Genomic DNA, 25,197 nt, shown 5'->3' with positions numbered 1-25,197 from the left:
CCCCAGATACTTTCAAGGCCCTGAAGTGATGACTTGTGGAGGTAGGTCATCTTCCCCTCAGGATTGAGACTGCAGATTCCCACACATCCCCAACAAGAGTCTGGCATGATGATAAGAATTCTGCATTTGTTAATATATGTAAAATACTTGTTTAATCAGCTGATAAAAACCAGGACATTTTTCTGGAATGCTCAGGGTCCCCTGCTTCTAAGGGATTTTACCCCCAGAGATTGGAAATTGAGAAGTACAGACATGATAATATTTTGTTTTATAAAGCCTAAATAACTTTATTCGTAAAGTTAGCATATGGCAAATAAAAATGTAGTTTCAAGTACGATCTTACATTTTAATGTCTGATAACTTACTTAACTTCTTTGCTTTTCTTCATTGGCCTTAAAAGTAATCATTTCTGTGTTCTTTTTCATTTCCAATATGATTACTATTAGCGTGAAGCAACAACACTGTATGAGGTCTTGTTCCTTCTATAAATTAGGGCCCTTGGGGGATCCTAAAGTCACTTAAGGTTTTATTAGCTCTATATTATCCTACAGAACATGGGAGTCCAGATCTTGGCCCAGTTCAAATGAGGAAAGTGAAGATTTCACAGAGATTTTATGAAGTCCAAACTCATAACCTCCACAGTGTCTGCCTATTTTCTCCCAATTCCACCCCCGTCCATCAGCAAGGAGCAAAGGCAGGAGGGAGGTGCCTGCCGCTGTCTTGACCAGAGATGGTGGTTCATTCTTTGGTCGTGTAAGATTCAGTATCACCAACATCTTTGGTTCTGAGCTTTCCAGAAGCAAGTTTCCTAAGTTGCATATTGATGTAGGCAGGAAGTGCTCCAGACAGCCCCTGGCTCTTGAAGAGAAGACCCTCCCTGGGCTGATTCTGCCCAGTGCGCCGCGTTGTTCAGCACCACAGGTCTCTCGCCCTCCTTTGTGCAGTTACATCAGCCATTTCCCTCTGACCCATCAGTAGCATCCCACTTTCTCTCTTTCAAATGTCACTGCCTCTTCAGGAGAACCGTCTTTGACCTCAGTCTACTAGCCCTTCTCCAAATTCTTATGTTTTCTAGCAATGCTTCTCAAACTTCAAAATGTACCTGAATCACCTCTTGGTCTTGTTGAAATGTAGATTCTGATTTGGCTGGTCTGGGGTGGGTCCTGGGATGCTGCATTTCTAACAAACTCCCTGGTGATTCCTATGCTGCTGGGCCAGAACCGCACACTGATTAGTAATGGACAGAAATTGGGATTCTTGAAAGCAGCTTCAGATGAAGGAGGATCTGGAAAAGCCATGATGAGCGGACCTTCCTATAATCTCTTTAGGAAAAAAGAGCATTTAATGGGAATTGAAGAAAAGGAGGGGCAACCTGAGGGAAGGCTTTCTTGTTACCCCTGGAGGAGGTTGGAGAGAAGAGGCCAGGCAGAGAGGAGACCAGTCTGATCACATTCACAGGCACAAGAGTGAGGCAGGCGTAATATATTCAGAGAACCAAGGAGGGGGAGCTGATACTTTGCAGATGGACTGAAGGGTCTAGACATCTCATGGAAAGGCATCAGTGAGCTGAAAAGGATGAAATACAATGTGAGAAATAAGATGGATTAATTGGATGCAAGAGGCTAAAGAAAAACATGATTAAGAAGGAAAGAAGGAAGAGGCACACATTCCCGTCTGCCCAGATGCACATTTGTGGTTGAATTTCTTCCTCCTCTCGCTGGGGCTCTGTTCTTTAGTCCTCTTCCTTCTGTCTGTCTGGCTGAAGCAAACCTCATTATATTTCAAAAGCAGTTGTAGGAGATAGAAACACAGTTAGGGGAGAGACAGGCTGGCTGTGTCACCTCTTAAATGTTTTAACAATTCTTTGAGGCGTTTAGGAGAGTGGCTTGCTTTGTTTTTCAGAACCTGACTGATGGGGCCTTTTACACTGGAAGGCATTTTCTGCTCCACTGAATTTGGGCTTTGAAATCTTGAAGCGTAGTTGACTGTGGAATCATGTTGGCACCATTTCTTTAAAGGATGGTAGCTTAAAACAACTAGATACCACGATGCACACACTAAGCCCAGTCTTTCTTTTATCCTGGGGTGTATGCAGGTGTGATGGTTTCTGTGAAAATTGTGTAGCAGATCAGGCCTCCAAATGTGAAACAGTCCTGGGGATCAAAGAGCAGATCAAGTCTTGCTCCTTCTAAGAGAAGCAATTATAACAATTCTGTTCTCTTCAAAGAGAATCTCAGAAAATCAAAGTCAACTGAGAGTCTAAATACTTGTTGTCAAATAATTTCTGAAGTGCACACAGAGGCACATTTCGTGCAGTCTCTGCTTTTTGCACTATCAGTGACCCTTTGAAATTTGGAGCCAGTTTCACCTCCTGCAACAATTATTATACAGTACAAAAAATGGACTTCTTAAAAATATTTTATGACTGTATTTCCACAGAGGCCACATCACGGTGTAGCACAGCTATGTTTTACTTATTCATTTAAGATTAGTTTGAACTTTCTCCTTTTGATATGAAGATGCTCTTGGAATAGTTCTCCATGAAAGCCATTTACCCAGGAAAACAGGTCAATTCAGCATTAGCTCTGGGTGGCAAGTACACACACACACACACACACACACACACACACACACACACACACGCACACGCACATGCACACACACACACAGAGTGATTAGTTGACATGCCTATTGAAACATTTGAGAAGTTTAACTTTTATTTTTTTGAAGTGGAAACTCTTTCATGTCACCTCTTAGATGTCTTTCTTTCAGGAAATTGAAATTCATAGAATCACAGAGCTTTTAAAGCTGGAGGAGAGCTTTAAAAGACATTATTGAAGCCAGCACCTCTAGTCTTGAGATGAGGAAGCTGAGTAGGGCTGGACATCCTGCCCGCCTCACCCTCACCATGACCCTGACACTCAGGCCAAGGGAGGTTATATGATTTACCCAAGGTCACCTGCCGAGTTAATTCAGAGCTGTTCCTCTCATTCCAAGCTGCCTTCTTGAGATTTGAAAATGTTATCATGTTTAAGGGAAAGGATTAGGTGGGCTTTTGTTTCTAAGTCATCTTCTAAACAAGAATATTGTTTCATTTGTGGTAATGCTGTTTCCTCTGATCAGCTTCTCATGAATTGTTCATTACCTTCTGCAAGGAATTTGATGACTCAGCTTCAGAGAACCTGCCTGAGTCTCAGCCCATTCCTTCCCTGGACCTTGGCACACTTGGGTCAAGTGTAGAGGACACCGTAGCTGACCTTGGAGATCACGGTATAAGTTTGCATTAGCCTGCAGAAGGCTGCTCTTGGATGACATGTGCGTTGGTGAGGCTGACCCTCCAGCGAGCCTGGCCGGCCTCTGGGAGAAGCCTTGGGTGTATGTGGCCACCTTCCATCAGTTTGCCAGAGCTGGGCTGTGGTGGTGAAAAGCAGAGAAGCCGAGGGCTTTGTCCATCCTTTCTTGTCTTCTTTGTCATAGCGAAGATGAGCTGGAAACTCACACTGGATGAGGGACCTCCGCTTCTACATGAGTTAAACAGCATCACTACTAACATGTGTAAGACTGTGAATGCTCTGAAGTAAATTATTTCCCTGGCCCTCATGAACCAGAAAAAAAGTGCTCAGAGCTGTCAGCCAAACTGGGGAGATACGTCATAGCCTAATGGTATCAAACATGAGTTTTAGAATAAAAAAGCTGGCCCTATCAGGGAAGACCCTGGCAACAATCTGTCTAGGTCTCAGTTTCCTTTACCATGAAACAAGAATAAAGCAAGTTAGCTAAGGCCTGTGACGTGCTCTCAGCTCCATGCCCAGCACATGGTAAAAACCAAAGAGAGGGAAGCAGTTCATGACTCTGAGGGGCAGGGCTGGGAACGTGAGACCTTGAAGTCCTGTAGGGACGCTGACAAGTGTCAGGAACATCATAGGCACTCAGTGAACATTCTCTGAGTGAATGAATGTGTGGATGAATGACATGTTGTCTCGACCTCTGAGAAGCAGATGCCAAGACGGGACTAGAAGTGCAAGGATATTATTAGGGGAAATGTCTGCATAAAAGGAGTTAGGAAAGGAGCTAGGAAAGGCTGAGAGAACTGTCAGACCGCAATTCGAGTCTCATTCCAAGTGAAGAGAGAGGTTCGCTGGATGAGCCCTAGTCTGTGAGGCAGTCAGAGGCAGCCAGGACGTCAGAAAGTGCTTCAGGAGACTCAGCTGTCAGAGGCTGCATGTCCCTGCTGCGGTGGGCCTGGGGTGGGGATGACGGAGGGGTGTGGTAGCCTCACTCTCCTTGTGGGTGAATGTCTTGAGGTGCATCCTCGTGGCTGGAACTCTCTTTGGCAGCAGCTGAGTTCTCTTTCCAAAGAATGGAGGTAGTGAAACTTGGATTTGGCTGGTCATCTCAGTCCAAATTTGCTTTCGATGTCTTCCTGATGGAGCTGTTAGAGCTCGTGCTGCCTTCTTCAGCTGTGAGGAGACTAGGACCTGATGCTCTTCAGGTTGCCATTTGCCAACTTTTGAAATGGTGTTTTGGAAGCCATCTGGTAACGGGTGTTACTGGCAGACAAATATGTGTATCAGATGGATTTGCATTTAGATTCTTTTCAGGTATTTCTTTTATTTATTTATTTATTTGTATGCATTGGGTCTTAGTTGCAGCACGTAGGATCTTAGTTGTGGCATGCAGAATCTTTTCGTTGAGGCACGCGGGCTCTTCATTGCAGGGTGCAGGCTTCTCTCTAGTTGTGGTGCTTGGGCTCTAGAACACACAGGCTCAGTAGTTGTGGTACGTGGACCCAGTTTCCCCATGGCATGTGGGATCCTAGTTCCCTGACTAGGGATAGAACCTGCATCCCCTGCATTGGAAGGTGGACTCCCAACCACTGGACCACCAGGGAAGTCCCCAGGTATTTCTTTAATACATTATTTGTTATTTTCCAAAGGTAAAATTTGGAAATGTAGAACTGTCCCCTGGGCCTTTCTTTCCAAGGCTATAAAACCAAGGGCTAGGCAGGCCTTTGAGTAGCACCGATATGGACGGCCTGTGCACTGCTGGAGGGCCATCGCCATCTAGAAAGAGGAAGCCCCAGAACAGGGCATTTAGTGGGTGGCCTAGGATCAAGAGGCCTGGGCCCAGCCTCCAGATTTCAGATAGGAAAGGGTACTTATTTCACAGACGAGAAGCCAAAGACAGTAGGTAATTTGCTCAAGGACTCCAAAGTTCCTGCTTTCTAGTGCAAGTTACTCCTAAGCTATCTCTGACCACAGAGCTGCCGGGATTCTCAGGCTGGCATCCTCCTTACCTTGCCCTTTGTCTTCTGTCAGGAGGTTTTGGTATGACAGACCGTGTGTTGAGTTACCAGCCAAACTGGAAGTGGGCCAATCCACTCCTTTGCCCACCTTGTTCACACTGTAAGGAAACTACTTAGACGCCCATTATAAGCTGTGAGAGCCAAAAACACATAGTAGTTTTAGGTGGGCCAAATGCCTTGTAAAATACTTTAAACATTTCCCTTATTTTTTCCTCTCTGTAAATTCATATTTTCTAATTTCTATTCTTTCTTAAATATTAAATTGAAAAGGGAGACTATGAAGAACTATGAAATGTAGCCTTTGGGTTGATGATTGGTTAGATGGTGGGTAATTGCAAGATGGTTAGTGACCTCATAGCTTAATCATGAAACTTTGAGACAGGAAACTTTAATTTGTTGATGAACTCTGAAGTGGTTAATTATTACCCCCATTTTCTTTGCCTTATACAAGATTTGACTCCAAACTTTCAGCACCCAGAGGAGGTTGTAATTTATTTTTATCTAGCTTGTATATGTAAAATAAAATTACACAATCATTTTTTTTAAGCTCCTGCAGCAAATGTTTAATCAGTTTTAGATGCTGAATTGGGAAATTCCCTCTGGGATTGAGGAGTTAGTTGCAGAGAAACAAGACAGGGTGAGGCATTATTTACATCTACATGTGATATGCATTTAGTTGACAACAGCTGATTTAATCTAGCTGAAGTCATGGATAACCATTATAATCAAATGAGAAAGCATGACTGGAATGTTAAAGAAATTATTCCTATTTAACTCCTTATATGTAATGTTGATGGTTACTTGCACATTAATTTTTGCCAGGAGCTTCATTACACTCTAGCCTTATTTTTAGCAGCTCACAGCTGAGTTTCAGAATAGCATTTCTTGCAAAGCTGGAATAATAGCCTGGGACTCAGAGGCCCCAGACCCACCTAGAGCATGGCTCTCATAATGCAGAGGCTGCACTGGTGTCGGTCTTGGCTGCCCACCCAGATCCTGGCCAGCTGTCACTTAATTTCCTTTTAAGCCACTCCTTGAGCAAGTCCTGAGCCCCTCACTGTGCTCAGAGAAAGCTTAGACCTCAAGGGGGTCGTAATTTGCTTGCTCGTAGGAAGCCCACATGCCCTTTTTTAGTTGTAGTCTGGCCTATGACTTATGGTGCCATCTCTTCCCTTTAAATGTTAAGGTGATTTAACTCTGTCAGACAATGATATATTTTTATTGTTTTAATTTAAAAAAAGAAAATGTTTACTTACTGCAATTCCACTTCTAGATAGTCACCAAGAGAAAAGAAAACATGTCTACAAGAAGATCTGGACACAAATGTTCTTAGCAGTTGTATTTATAGTACCAAAAAGTATAAACAAGTCGTGTCAATCAACAGGTGAGCGGATAAACAAACTTGTAGTTTATCCATACAGTGTAATACTGAGCAATGAAAAGAAGCAAACTATCAATACACACAAGTGTGGGTAAATATCAAAACACTGTGCTGAGAGACAGAAGCCACAAACAAAAGAATTCCTATGGGATATGTTTACATATAAATATTGTACAAGAGAGGATGCATGGGAATATTTTTATATATGTGGATATGTGTTTATCTATGTATTTCTATGAAGTTCTAGAACTAGCAGCACTTATCTCTAGTGATAGAAATGAGGCCAATGGTTGCCTGGGGATTGTGGTGTTGGAAATCGACTCCAAAAGTGCACAAGGAGCCTCTTGTGGTGCTGGTTACCCAGATGTATATATTTGTCAAAACTTATTGAACTCTATACTTTAAATGAGTACATTTTATTTTCCATAAATTATACCTCAGTAAGGTTGATGAATTAAAAAAATATATTGATAAAATATCCAGAAAAAAAAAGGAAAAAGGAAGCATGAGTAATGCCTATTAGCCTACATTTTAGCTAATGAATGGCTGAGAGAGACTGGCCTGAAGTTGTGGAGCTAGAAGGCAATCAGGAGGATCTCTAGATGTTATCTGGGACACAGAGTCCTTAGTCCAGAAAATGATGATGGGGTTTTCTTCTAATGTCAACCGAGCAGCATTGTCTTCCACAAGGAGTGTTAATAGAGTTTGGGGTCTTCTCTCAGGAAGTGAGAAGATGAGGGGCTGGAATCCCTTGGCTACTCTCTCAGTCTTTTTGGTTGGAGGGCTTATGTTGGTGTGGTTGGGGACCCATACCAATAGGTCTAAGAAGACCTAGGACCCACAAAAGCAGCCTGAGATAACAGAACAAAACATAACGCCCAGACTCCAAACCCACCCAAGACAGAGACGCTGCTGGGTCTGCTTGCCTTGTCAGCCCTTGGAAAAGACGACCACGTTCTGGAGGCCATGTCCATGTTTCCAGATGTCCCATCACTTCCAGAGCTCTAACCATCTTAGAGACTTGATTGATGAATATAAATTGATGGTGGTTTGTTTCATATTTGTCATGTATTCCACTGAGTTACATTTGTGTTTCCTACTGACTCTCACATTTACTCCCAGGAATAGGCCCTTGCAGTCACTCCCTAATTTTCTGAGCTCTAGAGGATAATTAGAATGAAGCTAATATCGAATGAAGATGTGCTGATTCCCCACCCTGAGGCATATTTAATAATTCAGAGTGCTTCTTCTGCATGATAAGCTGGGTAGGTACCTCTGGTTGAAATTTGAATGATTATACACCAATTGAAAAATTGAAGTGGATGCAGAATAACACCTGCCCAATCAGCTACTTCACTGTTGTGTCCTAAGCAGGCATAATAGAAATAAGAGGAAAATCAGTCCCCACAACATGGACCTCTCAAAATAACATTCTCAAAATAATGTTCTCACCTGGGAAAGCTGTATGTGGATTCCATGATCCACCCCTTAGCTAAACATAAATTAGACAGTAGTTATTAACCTAAGGGTTCTGCTGGTAGAGCATAGAGCATCTGTTTTTGTTTCTTTTTGCCCTGCCCTATCATGGTTCAGGTTTAGAATGAATCAATTAAGCAGAAAATTAAATAAGCATCCATCATGGCTTTAAGGTAAGATAGACACAAAATATAATAGGCTAAAACCTCCTATAATATGTGCTTCAGACAGCATTTTGGACATACCATGGTGTGGTTTTCCTTTAGTCATTGAAATTGTTTTCCATGCATGCAATTAACACAGTTGTGCTCAGGGCTCCTGCACATCACCCTGGAGAGTATTGTCATAATGCCCAAGGGAAGCTAAGAGGCCATAGGAAACGAACACAGCAATACTGGACAGTGCCTACTTCCAGTCACATGAGTGTCTTTGACTCATATGCCAAGTTTTTGTTTAAGTGATTGAAATATTCTGCTTTGGTGTTAAGGCCAGACTTTAATTTAGCTATTTGTAATAGGCATTTAAATTTGTCCTCTCCGATCTTTGTAAAGGGGCTTTCTGTTCTGTTTTGTGGCAGTGAGGGCCTCCTCACTATCAGCTCTAGATTCGCTTGTCAAACTTTCATTTTTTTCAAGTGAAATAACATATATCCAGAAAAAAAAAAAAACAATAACAAAACCTTTCTGGCAAGGAACTACAGCAGTATCTAATTCCTTTTGTCACTCATGACTAGCAGCATTTTCCATTGACTTCTCTTTTTCTCTTGCTTCTAAAAAAGAAATTTCAAAATAGAAAAATAGGAAACCTACAAAAATATCTAAAATGATTGTCATGTTTCAAAGTAGTATGTCTGTGTGTGAGCAGTAATATGAATTTGACTTACTCTTAAAAAACCCATTTTTCCATGTTTGTCTTCAGAATGTTTGTGATGTTGTCAGCATTTAGAGCTCCTCAGCTGGACTCGTTTCATTTCTGAGGTTGCAGGATGGGGTCTTTGTAAATTCCCCTTGCCGTTCTGTGCATTGGCATCCAAGTGTCAGAATGCATGTCATACAAATCATGAATGTGTAGTGTGACCCTACACACCCCACTTCACAGCTGACCTTGACCATCCTTTCCTGCTAACTCTGGACTTGTTTGGGTTACTTTTTCTGGCATGGCTCCTTTAAATTATTAATGGGAGTTTCCTCTTACTATTAAAGATGAGCCGGCTAAGTACAGAGTTGTAGATGAGTTTAAGATGCCTGCTATCTTTCACTACATTTGGCACCTGGACGTTTGGGGTTGTAGAGATCAAAGTGACTTTACTCTTTTTATATCTCAGATTAATTTTCGAATCTAGGAAAAATGGGCAAACCCAGCTCCTCTCCCCAGCTTAACTCCATGTGGCCTGTTTTCCTGGCTTCAAACAGCTTAGAATTAAATTAACTCCCCTCTTTCCCTCTACCTTCCACCTTCCCACAACCCCATTTTAAGATATAATTTGACAGTTTGCACAAGCAGTTGCTTATGACATGTGGCCTCTAATTATACATTTGGTCTCCTTTTATTTGTGAGATTACACATTTTGGACAAGGCTAACCTTTGTGTGTTTATGGTGTCCTGGATGAGAAATTTTAGTGGTGTACTTGAGAGGGCTAGAAAGTGACTACTGGTTAAGAAAAAGCAGGTTTGGGGAAAAAAGTTAAATGCTTTAAATTGAGCTTTGTGCTGTTGATGAAGAACATGGGCCAGTGCCCTGGCTGTGCCGTCGTGTTCATAGGCCATGTTCGCACCTGCTCCTGGGAATGCCAGTGTTCTTTGGCACCATCCTGATGTCATTCCCTACCTTGCCTCCTACTTTTTATTCCGTAAATCATACACCTACATTTTGTTGATCTCAGCTCAAAATTCCACCCAGTAGGTATCCTGGTGAGAATATATGTTTTCTATTGTATTGACAATATTTATTGATTCACATTTGATGATACCCCTGAAAGGCATTCACATACAGGAGTGTGTCACAGCCCCGCAGCTGAGAGCTAGTAAGCCGGTCCCTTGCTACTTAAACCATGGTCTCTGCACTCATATCACTGCCGTCCTGAGGACCTGTAAGAAATGCAGAATCTTAGACCACATCCTAGACTTGCTGGATCAGAAGATGCAAAATCCCAGTAATTTGTCTGCACATTAAAGTTTGAAGAGCACTGGGCTAGGCTGTAAGTTCAGTGAGCGTGTGGACCATGGCTCCTGGTTCATCTTTCAGTTTTTTTTGTATTTCCATGACTTTTAAAAAAACTGTAGTTGATTTACAATGTTTCAGGTATACAGCAAAGTGATGCAGTTACAAGTGTGTGTGAGTGTGTGTGTGTGTATGTATACATATATACTCTTTTTCAGATTCATTTCCATTGTAGTTTGTTACAAGATATTGAATATAGTTCCCTGTGCTATATGATTTATCTTTTTATTCTCACTTGCAGACATGCTGACTGGCTCTGAGATGATGCTTGGTAAATATTTGTTGAATGAATGACTAAATCTAGGGGGAAAATCCTATAAGAACACTAATGCTTTTTGTCATAAACAGCATACATTTCTTGCACAGATTAATTCAATTGGGCAAACAGTAGAATAACAAGTTACCAGAAGAGGCTAATTTGTGTGCATTGGTGTTCACCTATAATTTTTGTCTCCTTCTTCTTAAGGGAGATTGCAGTCTAATTTTCCCAGATGGATACTGGAAAGATGAAAAATAAAGGAGGCGTTTTGGAGACCTGGGAATAGAAATCCTCCATGTCTGCTTTTTAAGTAGCCTAGCCTTTTCCTCTTTCTTTATAGATACTCCTACATTTAAATAATCTCTCACGGAAGCCACCAAAGTGCCAAAAATATGTTTTCTTCTTCTGCAATAATAATAGATCAGTATTTAGTTTAATAAAAGTGGTCACATCACCATAAGGTAATCCTCCCAGACTCCTTAACATATTTGCTGAGTGTATTCCCATTAACGGGAATGACGGGTATTTGGGAAGCATAGTCTGTGTCACAGGGGCACACATCTCTTGTTTGCATCCGCTTAGTCTCCCCATGGAATCCATGGCAAACTTTATGTGTGACAGTGTGAGTAGACATTTGTTGGTGGATTACTCTTTCTTTTTTAATAGCAGGTTTGGTCGGGCCCCCATACGAAAATACTTTTCATGGTTGGTGGGTTGGGTCCTCTGGGAAACAGACCCCAAGACTGAGGTAGAAGTACAAGAGGTGTATTGAGGGTAACGTCTGCCGGAAGAAAAATGGAAGGGGATCAGGAGTAGGCAGAGAGAGTCTGTGATGCAGGTCTGACACCTGGGAAAGGTGAGCAGGAAGGAGGGAGAGGGGTAGAAAGAGCTTCAGACTTCATTAAAGTTCTGAGACAGCCTCCATCAGCCAGATGGGGAGCTTCTAGATCAAAGATTTCCCATAGAGGAATCTTGTGTTGGGCAGAAATGTTGTGCCTTACCATCGCCACTAGCTCCAGCACTCAGCAGGACCCCAAGATGCTGCAGGTGGAGTCTGGCAGCCCACTGCATGTGCTGCAGCTAAGCAGCAAGTTTGTGGGAGGAGAACTGAGAGACACTCCCCGTAGATGCCACAGCAGTAGTTCATCTGAGTCATCCATATGCTTGAGATGACAAAAAATAGTATTTGGATAAACAGCCTATAATTCAATACTTTTCTCTAACTTCAAGTAACCTTACCTCCAATATGTTCAAAGTAAGAGTGACTGAAACTTCTGGAATAACCACAGATATTTCACAAAACTCCACTGGACTGGAAGCCATGAGTGTATTGAAAGAGGTTTGGAGCCAGACTTTATCTTTTCCCCGCTTGTGTCATTTACCAGCTGTATGAACTTGGGCAAAAAATTTATATTTCCAAGCCTCAGTTTTCTCATCCATATAATGGGAGTAACAGTAATACCCAATCTTTGGGGGTTAAGTGAGGAATAAATTAGATGATACATAAAGAACTTAGCATAGTACATGAAACATAGAAAGCGCACAACAATCTCTTACTGAAAACATACCACGTCAAAGCAAGTTGCAGTATTTTCTCAAGTTCCACATAAAACCTTTGCAATTGGTGATGAGATAATTCAGTTTTTAACCACCCAGGAGAACTTCTGATTATAGTTTATAAGCACCTTCACTCTATGAATTAAGTATGATTTGGAATACAATACTTTTTTTGCTCTAGTTTTTGCATATGGGAAATGTAAAATGACTCAGGCCCAGTTCCCCCTGTCAAATTATGGCCTTAATTATGTCCATCTGGACCAGTTAGTTTAGCACCAAGAAAAATTAGCTTCTTTGTCAAGACCATAGGCAGCCCTCAGAGCCAAAGCTGAGTCTCTACAGATATGTGTGTTCTCCTGTTCACGGGTCAGGAGTGCCGTTGTTATACCAGGAAAGAGAACCTAGGACAAAGTTACTGCTTTAAAAGATGCTCCTTTGCCAGCCATCTTGAGCCTGTAAACTGGCAGCTAAAATTTCTAGCTATTTTCTCTAAAAACATTATAAATGTAAAAATATTTTGTGCTAAGGAGCATAATAAGGACAAGAATATACATTCTTTTTTCCACTGTAGTCTCATTTGGGATTTAGGCCAAACTCAGTAGATCAAAATAAAGAGCTTGGTAGGCATAACTATATGACTTTTACAATGAAATATTCAAGTAACGCATGCAGTTATTTTTTAATTTAATTTTACTTTTTTGTGGTACGCGGGCCTCTCACTGTTGTGGCCTCTCCCGTTGCAGAGCACAGGCTCCAGTCGTGCAGGCTCAGCAGCCATGGCTCACGGGCCCAGCCGCTCTGCGGCATGTGGGATACTTCCGTACCGGGGCACGAACCTGTGTCCCCTGCATCGGCAGGCGGACTCTCAACCACTGCGCCACCGGGGAAGCCCACATGCAGTTATTTTAATGGAACTCTCTGCTCTGGGTTTGTAATGAAATGAGGGAGCTTTTCTGAATCACAGGGATTTGTTCTGTACTCTACCGCGGAGGTTGTATGTATGAGTGACCTCCTGGTTTTAGACAAGTTGCTCTGAATTCTTTCTATTATTTTCTCTTTTAGTTAGAATATAAAGGAATTTCAGCAGTCTGCTTTTCCATATCATAGATTGCTAAACTAGGGAAGAGCCTGTGCTCATTTCTAATGAATGTATGATTTTGCCTCCCTAGGGCTGGCTGCACATGGAATTAGAATATTCCAGATATGATTTTATGTGCATAGTTAAATCATTTAATTCTTACCACAAATCTGGTGAGATAGGCAGGCCATATTTATTTTAAAGAAGGGCATGTATGTCCTAGACGTGACATAGTAGCTTGTTCAAAACAGTGTTTTTGGACTATTTTATGTCCAAACAACTATAAGGTATCTTCAGATATGTAAACAACTATAAGTTATCTTCAGATATTTTCTGAAATTTGTAAGATATTTTCTTAAAGTAATAATTCTAGATTATCCTAGTAATAATATGATTCTCAATTCTCAATCCTCTTTTTAAGTGGGAGAGTAAAGCAGAAGCTGTGGTTAGAGGCCAGGGTTGCTTACACCTTGGGTCTGCCCCTAGAGTGGGCTATGCCTGTGATGTCGCTCATCATATCAGAAGGTGGGGGGTTTGGAATGGCCACTTGAAGGGAAGGGAAGGCAGGCTGGCTGTGACCCTCCATCTGAGGGGCCGAGGCTCAGGCTTCTCCACGCTCAGGAGGGAGCAGGTCTTAGTAGTCTGTGTCAGGCTGCCTCACGCACAGGAGGCTGAGGAGGCCACCTGGCTCCTTAAGTCAAGTGCCCTTGCTCGTATGTATTCTGAGTCAGGCTTTCCAAACAGGCTGCTCACTGAAATCCCTCATGAAAAATGTAAAACACAAACGCCATGGTCTCTGTCTTCTTAGGCTCTGGTTTACATCAGTGGTTCTCAACCGAACATCAGAACCACCTGGAGAGCTTGCTAAAATGCAGATTGCTAGCTTGGTGGCATGCAGGAGCTAGCCTGCGTGGGCTCTCAGAGCTCATGGGTACCTCTCCAGCCAATCTCGTGTCCAGTGATCGCCTGAAATCTGCTATGCTGAATATTTACACCAGGAGCATTGGCAAATGCTACTAATCAGTGCTTCTCTTTCATTAAACCCTCACCAGCACACCAAGGTGGGACCCCACCCCCGAGCTTCTGATTCAGCAGGTCTGGGACAGGGCCCAAGAGTCTGCATTTCTAACAAGTTCCCTGGTGACACGGCTGTTGCTGGTTTGAGGAGTGCACACTCAGAAGAATTTGTCTAAAACTATGCTGTCCAGTTTGATAACCACTAGCCCATGTGGTTATTTAAATTTTGATAATTAGAAGTAAATAAAAATTTAAAATCTGCTCCTCAATCACATTAGTCACACTTCAACTGCTTAAACTAATATAATATTATATGTCTTTTATATCTCAATAAAACGGAGGGGGGGTGGTGCTTTAAGAGTCCCATGAGGTTAGTGGCTCCTGTGCTGGACCGCACATTTCTAGACTGTTTCGTCATTACAGAAAGTCCCATTGGACAGCACTGCCCGAGGATGAAAGCTGTGCACCTATATTGTTTTTAAAGTTCCACAGGTAATTCTGGTGAGAAGCCTGGTTCAGTGATCACTACAGTTATTAAATGTTGATCTTATATTTCAGTTCTCTAAAAATCAAACTCACAAAAAATTCTCTATTGCCCATTTTCTAGTTCTTACTAGGGAGGAAGGATCAGTTTGCTGAAATTCTCAAATACTGACAACACCTATTAATGACCCTTTTTTATAGCTGAGGACACTGAAATGCAAAGAGGTAAAGATAGAAGAAGTTTTGAACTTGAACTGGGATCCAGCCCCAAGCCCATAACTCTTTCACTCCAGAGGTTTCTCCTCTGTGTTGTGACAGCTTTCCACTAAGGAGACAATGTTATTACAGGTGTTTGGTGATGGTATCATCTCCAGATCACATCAGGGCCCAGGTCTGAGAGACTGTTATCTTGCCTCAGATGAAATGTATGGCAAGCGAAGGCCCCGGATGTCTTTCAGACTTTATCTAATAATTCCCTCCCAACCAGTGGGTCATATCAATGAATCAGGAGTGTTCCAACAGCAGATTACACAAGACTAAAGAAGAAATAGGATTTAATTAGAGATGAAGGGTCAGGTGAAATCGTTAAGAGTCATTAGTGACATCTGTGGAGCAAGTCACCAAAACCTGAGTTCATGAGGCCTCGATAGGCAGATAGAGGCTTGATGGTGCGGCCAGCAGAGAGCTGGCCTGGGATGCCACCACGGTAGGTGTGTTTCTTATGTGTTGCTGAGTGATGGTCTGTTTATTATCGATACATAGCCTGGAATGTAGAAGTGTGCTTTGTGAGTTACTGTCTCCAAGGTGCTTGTGTGGCCTAAACAATATCCATTTTATTTCAGTTCCTATGTGACTGAGATTTTGTTTTTTACAGTGATCAAAAAACTAGCCAGTAGTGCTTCTTTTCCCCTGAAAGATTTATTATATAGACTTTATTTTCTTAAGTGGCAGTTTGCTTCCCTGAGCTTCAAAAGCTGTTGCCTTATCTATCCTGAAAAAATAACTTCAAAACTACTTTTCCTCCCTTCTTTCTGGGCTTTCTTTTAGGAATTCTGGAATTCCTCCTTTTAGGAATTTCCCATTGCCATTATCTTTGTACCTTCATAGGTACCATTATATTCTGGCATTTGTGGAACCCTATATGCAATGGGGTGTGTGCGGCATGGACAGTAAATAAGATAAATATGTAAAACAGATAGCACGTGGGAAAGTGATGAGTACTCAAGAGGACAAATGATGCAAGAAGGGGGAAAGGAAGCTTCAGGGAGGGGTTGACATTTTAGATGGGCCACAATGTTGAGTTTTGAATAAAGACTTGAAGAAAGTGGGTGAGTGGGCCATTCGGCGTCTTGGGCATGAGTGTTTCTGGTAGAGGAGGCATCAAGTGCAAAGTCCAAGGCAAGAGTCTGCCAGGCGTCTTCAAGGAGCAGCAGGGCCAGTGGGCTGGAGGGAGGTTGTGAGGAGTGGGGCAGAGGGGGATGAAGTCAGATTATGGGATACACGGTCATACAGGGTTAGACATGCTAAGTAAATGAGCCAGACACAAAAGGACAAAAATTGCATGATTCCACTTATATGAGTGACCTAGAGCAGTCAGATTCATAGAGACAGAAAGTAGATGGTGGTTGCCAAGGGCTGGGGTAGAGGGGGATAGGGAGTTATTGTTTAAAGCATAGAGAGTTTCAGTTTGGGAAGATTAAAAAGCTCTGGAGGTAGATGGTGGTGATGGTTTGCACAACAGCGTGAATGTACTTCATACAATAAAGTTTACCAAATGTAAACTTTATGTTAGTTTACCACAATAAAAAACTAGTTAAAATTATAAATATAATTTGGAGTCAGGCTATGTCGAATCTTGAGTATGTTAGTCTAAGAAATAGAAACTTTTCTCACAAAAGGATAGAAGTCCACTGAAAGGTTTTGAGCAGAAGAATGAAAATAAATACACAAAAAGCTCATGCAGCTCAATATCAGAAAAACAATCAAAAAATGGGCAGAAGACCTAAATAGACATTTCTCCAAAGAAGACATCCAGATGGCCAAAGATCACGTGAAAAAATGCTCAACATTGCTAATTATTAGAGAAATGCAAATCAAAACTACAATGAGGCATCACCTCACTCCAGTCAGAATGGCCACCATCAAAAAGTCTATGAACAATAAATGTTGTGGAGAAAAGGGAACCCTCCTACACTGTTGGTGGGAATGTAAATTGGTGCAGCCACTATGGAGAACAGTGTGGAAGTTCCTTAAAAAACTAAAAGTAGAGCTACCATATGATCCAGCAGTCCCACTCCTGGGCATATATCCAGAGAAAACCATACTTTGAAGAGATATGTGTACCCCAATGTTCATTGCAGCACTCATTATTCACAATAGCCAAGATATGGAAGCAACCTAAATATCTATCAACAGATGAATGGATAAAGAAGATGTGGTACATATATATGATGGAACATTACTCAGCCATGAAAAAGAATGAAATGATGCCATTTGCAGCAACATGGATGGACCTAGAGATTATCATACTAAGTAAAGTAAGTCAGAAAGAGAAAGATAAATACCATTTGATATCACTTATATGTGGAATCTAAAAAAATGATACAAATGAACTTATTTACAAAACAGAAACAGACTCACAGACTTAGAAAACAAACTTCTGCTTACCAAAGTGGAAGGGTGGGGGGGGGAGGGGTAAATTAGGAGGTTGGGATTAACGTATACACACTACTATATATAAAATAGATAATCAACAAGGACCTACTGTAGAGCACAGAGAACTCTACTCAATACTCTGTAATAACCTATATGGGAAAAGAATCTGAAAAATAATTGATATGTGCATATGTATAACTAAATCACTTTGCTGTACACCTGAAACTAACACAACATTGTAAATTAACTATACTCAATATAAAATAAAAATTTTAAAAGTAAAGGGGATTAGCTCAAGATGGCAGAGTAGAAGGACTTGAGCTCACCCCTTCTTAGGTAGACACCAAAATCACAACCAACTGCTGAACAGCCTCGACGAACAAACACTGGAACCTACCAAAAAGGATACCCTACATCCAAAGGCAAGAAGAGGCCACAAGACAGTAGGAGGGTCGCAATCGTGATAAAATCAAATCCTTCCAGTTTGTGGGGTAACCCACAAACTGGAAAATAATTATGCCACAAAAGTTCCAACACTTTTCAGGAGTGAAAGTCCTGAGCCCCACGTCAACCTTCCCAGCCTGGGGGTATGGCAATGGGAGGAGGAGCCCCCAGAGAATCTGGCTTTGAAAGCTGGGAGAAGCAGAAGCTCCATTCTTCTAGGGCACACACAAGGTTCCATGCACACCAGGACCCAGGGGATAAAAGCAGTGACCTCATAAGAGACTGGGTCAGACCTACCTGTTAGTATTTGAGGGTCTCCTGCAGAGGCAAGGAGGCAGCTGTGGCTCATGGCAGGAACAGACACTGGCAGCAGCAGGTATGGGGAGTACTCATTGGCGTGAGCCCTCCCAGAGGCTGCCATTAGCCCCACCCTATAACCTGTAGGCTACAGTGCTGGGATGCCTCAGGCCAGAAAACCAACAAGGCTGGAACACAGCCCCACCCATTAGCAGACAAGCTGGTAAAAGTCTTCCTGAGCACAGCCCTGCCCATCAGAGGGACAAGACTCAGCTTTACCCACCAGTGGGCAGGAACTAGTCCCTCCCATCAGGAAACTTGCACAAGCCTCTTAGCCTCATCCACTAGAAGTCAGACAGCAGAAGCAAGAAGAACTACAGTCCTGCAGCCTGCAGAATGGAAACCACAATCACAGAAAGTTAGACAAAATGATATGGCAGAGGAATATGTCTCAGATGAAGGAACAAGGTAAAACCCCAGAAGAACAACTAAGTAATGTGGAGATAGGCAACCTACTGGAAAAAGAATTTAGAATAATGACTGTGAAGATGATCCCGAAGATCTCAGCAAAAGTATAGAGGCAAGGATTGAAAAGACACAAGAAATGTTTAACAAAGACCTAGAAGAACTAAAGAACAAACAAACAGAGATGAACAATACAATAACTGAAATGAAAAATACACTAGAAGGAAGCTGTATCAGAATGACTGAGGCATATGAACAAATAATTGACCTGGAAGAGAGAATAGTGGAAATCACTGCCACGGAACAGAATAAAGAAAAAAGAATGAAAAGAAATAAAGACAATCTAAGAGATATCTGGGACAACATTGCATTATAGGGGTCCCAGAAGGAGAAGAGAGAGAGAAAGGACCTGAGAAAATATGTGAAGAGGTAATAGCTGAAAACTTCCCTAACATGGGAAAGGAAACAGTCACCCATATCCAGGAAGTGCAGAGAGTCCCAGGCAGGATAAACCCAAAGAAGATCATGCCAAGACACATAGTAATCAAATTGACAAAAATTAAAGACAGGGTTTCCCTGGTGGCACAGTGGTTAAGAATCCACCTGCCAATGCAGGGGACATGGGTTCAAGCCCTGGTCTGGGAAGATACCTGTGCTGCAGAGCAAATAAGCCCATGAGCCACAACTACTGAGCCTGTGCTCTACAGCCTGTGAGCCACAACTATTGAAGCCCGCATGCCTAGAGCCCATGCTCCACAACGAGAGAAGCCACTGAAATGAGAAGCCCGCGCACCACAACAAAGAGTAGCCCCCACTTGCCGCAGGTAGCAAAAGCCTGTGCATGGCAATGAAGACCCAGCACAGCCAAAAAAACAAAAATAAATAAATTAAAAAATATATAAAGGCAAAGAAAAAATATTAAAAGCAGCAAGGGAAAAACAACAAATAACATATAAGGGAACTCCCATAAGGCTATCAGCTGATTTTTCAGCAGAAACTCTGCAGGCTAGAAGGGAGTGGCATGTTATATTAAAAGTGATGAAAGGGAAGAACCTACAACCAAGAATACTCAACCCAGCAAGGCTCTCATTCAGAGTTGACAGAGAAATCAAAAGCTTTACAGACAAGCAAAAGCTAAGAGAATTCAGTACCACCAGACCAGCTTTGCAACAAATGCTAAAAACAAAAAATAAAGATGAATTGTCACAGGGGAAAAAAATAAAGCATATCACTACTGAACAAAAAAGAAGAATGAAAATAAAAACCTCCATTTGTAGGCAAGGTGCGGTGGAAAACATTTTACACTGGTTACCTCTAAACCCATACAGTGTTATATGGAAGACATGATTGCTTCCGTTTGATTACTTTACTTTTTAACTGTTTATTCTGAAATAATTTTAGACATACAGAAAACTTGCAAAAAATAGTACCGTGAGTTTCTGTATCCCCTTCACTCAGCTCCCCTAAAGGTAACATCTTACTTAGCCAAAGTACAGTAATAAAAACCCGGAAAAGTAACAATACTGTTAACTAAATATTAATCTTATTCCAGTTTTGCCAGTCCCTTCCTCCCCAAAAGTATTTATTGTTGTGTCTCCTTCAACTCCCTCAATCTGTGACAGCCCTCAGTTTATCAGCCTCTTTCCTGACCTTGGTACTTTTGATAAGTAATGGTCACTTACTTTGTAGCATATCTCTTACTGTGGGTTTGTCTGACGTTTTCTCAGTTAGATTGAGGTTGCACATTCTGGACAAAACTAACATAGAAGTGACATGTCCTCAGTGTATCACGTCGGGTAGAGTATGTGATGTTGATGTGTCACCCTTGATCACTTGGATGAGGTGGCGTCTTCCTTGAAGAAGGTGGTGTCTCCTGTAAACGTACCTTTTTTTTTCTTTGTAATTGGCAAATTTCTTGTGGGAAATAGTTTGATAATATCACCTCTGTTTTAGATGAAGTGACTATGGTTCAGAGAGGTTAAATGATTCGCATGAAGTCAGCCAGTAATACCAAAACCAGAATTTGACATTAGTTTTACCTGACGCAGAAGCCTAGTTTCTTCCCACCACCTGTTTTGGGAATTTGTTCTCAGTGATGATGAACAAAATAACAGACGCAGCCCAGAGCCAGATATTTTAATAAATCCTAGGCTAGCAGTTTTCAAAGTTTTTGATCTCAAGACATATTTACACTCTTAAAAATTATTCGGAACACCAAAGAGCTTTTGTTTATGTGGTTATACCTATGAGAATTTAAACAATAGCCATTTAAAAATAGCAATAATAAACCATGTTAACAAAAATAGTGTATTTATTCTTAAAATTATTTTTGCTTGATAAGTGATTATTTCTCCACATATAATTGAAATATACACCAGTTTTGTACACCAAATTCCTGCTTGTATATTTACATTAATATGGGGCTTGATTCCCTCACTAAAAATCTGTTATGATTGTAGTGTCATGATATGTTTAAATATTTGGTAGGACCTACACTCCTTAATTGCTTTTAGTTATTGATTTGTTTGTTTATTAGTGTTTATTCTATTTTTATCTTAATTATTTAAATTTTATTTTATTATGGGAAGAACAATTAACAGGAGATCTAGCGTCTTAACACAGTTTTCAGTGTACAGTATACTAATGTAGATCATAGATAGTGTCATACAACAGATCTCTAGAACTTATTCATCTTGCTGAACTAAAACTCTGGACGCATTTATTAGTAGCTCCCCATATCCTCCTGTCCCCAGCCTTTGGCAATCACCATTTCTTTCTCTGATTCTATGAATTTGAGTATTTTAGAAACCTCAAATAAGTGGAGTCATATGGTATTCATCCTTCTGTGACTGGCTTATTTCACCTAGCATAATGTCCTCAAGGTTTATCCATGTTGTCACATATTATGAAAATTAACTATAATTTCCAAAAAGAATTATTGAGAAGGGCAACATTGGTTTACATTTTCATAATTTTAAAAAAGTAACTGGCTTAATAGGAGGCAGCTGGATTCTCATATATGCTTTGCATTTAGACTATCGTGATATTACATGTCACGCAGTGTCTGGAAAACTCCACTGTGTACACCTGAGTGGATGAGTGTGAAAAAGGAAAATAACGTCTTGGTATTGTTATGAAGTTAGCTTTGGAATCCCTTGAAAGGGTGTCAGGGGCTCCCAGTGTTGCTGGACCACATTTGTGAGAATTGTTCCTCTGGGCATAAAGGAAGACACTGAAAGAGTGAGCATTAAATATTCCTGGATCTCATGAATAATTTCTCCATTTGTACTGCCCTGTTAAATAAATTTTTAATAAACTAGAAAAAAGACAATGAAGCAGCAGGGGCCCTTTTCATGAATAGGGTGCTCTAACGTAAAAACCCTACTCTATTTGAATTTCATGGGTGTGAAATCATTAAAAAGCAGAAGTAATGTTGCCAGTGTTATCGTAATGGTCATAAAAATCTGCAGTCTTACTGAGATGATGCACCTTTATGCTTTAATCGACATCATTTTATGTGCTAACAGGATGCAAGATCTTGAAACTGTCTGCTGGGCCTCCTGCAGGGTTAATTGTGCGCTGCAGCACACTCACATACTACATATTTCCTCCAAAGAGTCTGGGAGTTTCTAAACCAATCACCCAAACTCTGGGCTCCAGCATTTGCTCGGTGAGCAGTTTTTCATTACTGAGGAATCCCAAATACAATGCAAATTGTCTAATAAATTATTTTGTGTTACTCTTCAACTTTTTGGAAAAATTGTCCTTGGAGAGCTGTAGCATCAGCACATGCAATCAATGCTTTAGAGCAGGTTGATTTCTAGCTCTCATTGTCATGGAGATAAAACCTTCAGACACTGGGAGTTATGGTGACAGTGAAATGTGCTCTTTCTCTAGTGGCATGGGATTTTACAGCATGTCTTTTGATGGATTTTTCTATGTCATCATTGGTAAAGTATACATATAGCAATCTCTGTTTTAGTTTATCTAGCTATATTCTTAAATGAATATATTCCTATTTTGTTTTATTTTCTCTCAGGAAGATATAAATTTATTTTTAGTTGAATGGCCTGTGAAAAATTAGGTGCATTTGCCAAAGGTACCTAATGTACTGATGGAATAAATACAATTTTAGTTTTCTAGTTGAATAAACAGCAAAATCACTGTTGGGTCCAAATTTGTATTTCCATGTATGCACCTCAACCATTGACAAGATTTATTAGATCCTATAAGTTTCCTTGGGGCTTTTCAGTAGGAAAAGCCCTGTTAATTCATATCTAAGTCAGAAATGTATAACATTTTTTTCACTTTAACACTGATCATTTTTCCCCTTCCCCATTGTTTAAAATAATCATTTTCATTTTATTGAGTGAAGCAATATAATATTCACGCTATTTGCATTTGTAAAACTTGTATAAATTGTCTTTTCTAGTTAAAGATTTTGGTAATAATTATCGTACAATTTTAAGTGTGAATTTTGCTTATGATTTAAATGTACATTTACAACTGATTACATAGGAGAGACCACAATGATTTACAAAATACATTTTCCCTTTTTATTTCTCTAAGAAAATTTCATCCTACCTAGGACCATTCAATTGGATGCACCCTCTCAACTTTGTTTTTATGTGATAAACACAAAGAATAGAATATATGGATTGATTTCTGGCACAGAGTTCCTAAAACCCTTGTAATTTCCTAAGTGAAAGAGCACTAGGAGCATCTTTTGTTCTAATATTTGTTCTTTGACTCTAGTTCTTGACACAGAGTTCCTAAATCCCTTGGAATTTCTTGGCAGATAGGAATGTCTTTTGTTCTAATTATGTGACTCTTGGTGGTCTCTTGCATGGGGGCTGATCACAAGAAAGACCAAGCCATGATTAGTAGCTTAGAACTTTCAGCCCCACCCTTCATTGTCCAGAGGGGAAAGGGGGCTGGAAGTAGAGTTATTCCCCCCTCCACCGAAAGTCCCAAAAGTATGGGGTTCAGAGAGCTTCTGAGTTGGTGAACACACAGAGGTTCTTGGAGAGTGGGGTTCCCAGAGAGGGCGTGGAAGCTCCATGTCCCTTCCTATGAGACTGCCCTACAATCTCTTCCATCTGGATGTTCATCTCTGTCATTTTTCATATCCTTTTACAATAAACTGGTAAATGTAAGTGTTTCCCTGCATGTGTAAAGTGTGCTTAGTAAACATTTTCTTAATGAATGAATGGAAACACATGTTTCATATGGTGACTATTATGTGTGGTAATATATTGAAGGCCCTTTGTAAGTTGAAATTATGTGAATTTAGTATATGAAAATGGCATTGCTTTATTTAGTGAAGAAAAATATATTTAAATAAGTGGTCTTGAAACAATTGCATGTTTGATAACAAAATTAGATTCCTGCCTTATACAACACAAAAATAAATTATAATGGATTAAAATTTTAAAAATATAAAACATTAATCAAAGAAGAAAATATTGGAGAATAATTTCATAATATTAGAGTAAGACATTTCTGATAATTATGAAATAAACCCAGAAAGCATAAAAGACATACAGATTTGCCTATATAAAAACACAAAAACGTCTATATAGCAAAAGCCATAATAAACAAAATTAAAAGACAAATGAGAAATAAATTAAGAAATATTTATAATTCTTATAAAATTCACAATCTATAATATATAAAATATACATGATATCTATCTATATTTTAATTCATAAATCACTAAGAAAAGGAAAAATAACCCAGTAGAAAAATGAGCAAGGTAGGAGCACCTAAATATATAAAAAAAATACTAACAGACAAACAGGGAGTAATTGACAGGAATACAATAATAGTAGGAGACTTTCACACTGCACTGACATCAATGGACAGATATTCCAGACAGAAAATCAATAAGGTAACAGAGATCCTAAATGACACATTAGAACAGTTGGACTTGATATCTATAGGACACCATGTCCAAAAAACCAGAATACACGTTCTTTTCAAGCATGCATGGAATATTCTCTAGGATAGACCACATATTAGGACACAATACAATCCTCAGCAAATTTAAGAGGATAAAAATTATTTCAAGCATCTTTTCTGACCATAACAGTATGAAACTAGAAATCAACCACAGAAAGAAAAACGGGAAATAAAAGATCACATGGAGACTAAATAACATGCTACTAAAAACCAATGGGTCAACAGTGAAATCAAAGAGGAAAGCAGAAAATACTCAGAGACAAATGACAAAGAAAACACAACCTTATAAAATCTATGGAATGCAGCAAAAGCGGTTCTAAGAGGGAAGTTCATAGCAAGACAGGCCCTCCTCAAGAAGCAAGAAAAGATCCTCAAATACACAACCTAACCTACCACCTAAAAGAATTAGAAAAAGAAGAACAAAGTCAGCAGAAGGAAGGAAATAATAAAGATCAAAGAGAAAATAAATAAAATAGAGATAAAAAATAGAAAGGATCAATAAAACCAAGAGCTGGTTTTTGAAAGGATAAACAAAATCAACAAATCTCTAGCCAGGTTCACCAAGAAGAAAAGACAAATAAACAAAATAAGAAATGAA

At 40.3% G+C, this 25,197-nt stretch overlaps 1 protein-coding gene across 1 annotated transcript in view; it reads left to right on the top strand.

Moving 5' to 3' along the window:
- The window catches only part of NEK11 (NIMA related kinase 11), a gene marked incomplete at its 3' end in the record, with an annotated part of 145,020 nt that overhangs the window by 105,978 nt on the left and 13,845 nt on the right, over positions 1-25,197 (top strand). Inside the window, 4 exon segments of the mRNA XM_082839292.1 lie at positions 1,329-1,331; positions 1,333-1,420; positions 3,124-3,270; positions 4,338-4,537. Of these exon segments, the coding sequence (XP_082695418.1) occupies positions 1,329-1,331; positions 1,333-1,420; positions 3,124-3,270; positions 4,338-4,537 (438 nt within the window).

This window comes from Leucopleurus acutus (assembly GCF_964270905.1).
Source record: "Leucopleurus acutus genome assembly, chromosome: 5".
Lineage (NCBI taxonomy): Eukaryota > Metazoa > Chordata > Mammalia > Artiodactyla > Delphinidae > Leucopleurus > Leucopleurus acutus.
Note: the sequence above shows the minus strand (reverse complement) of the source record. Positions and strands in the feature narration are given on the sequence as shown.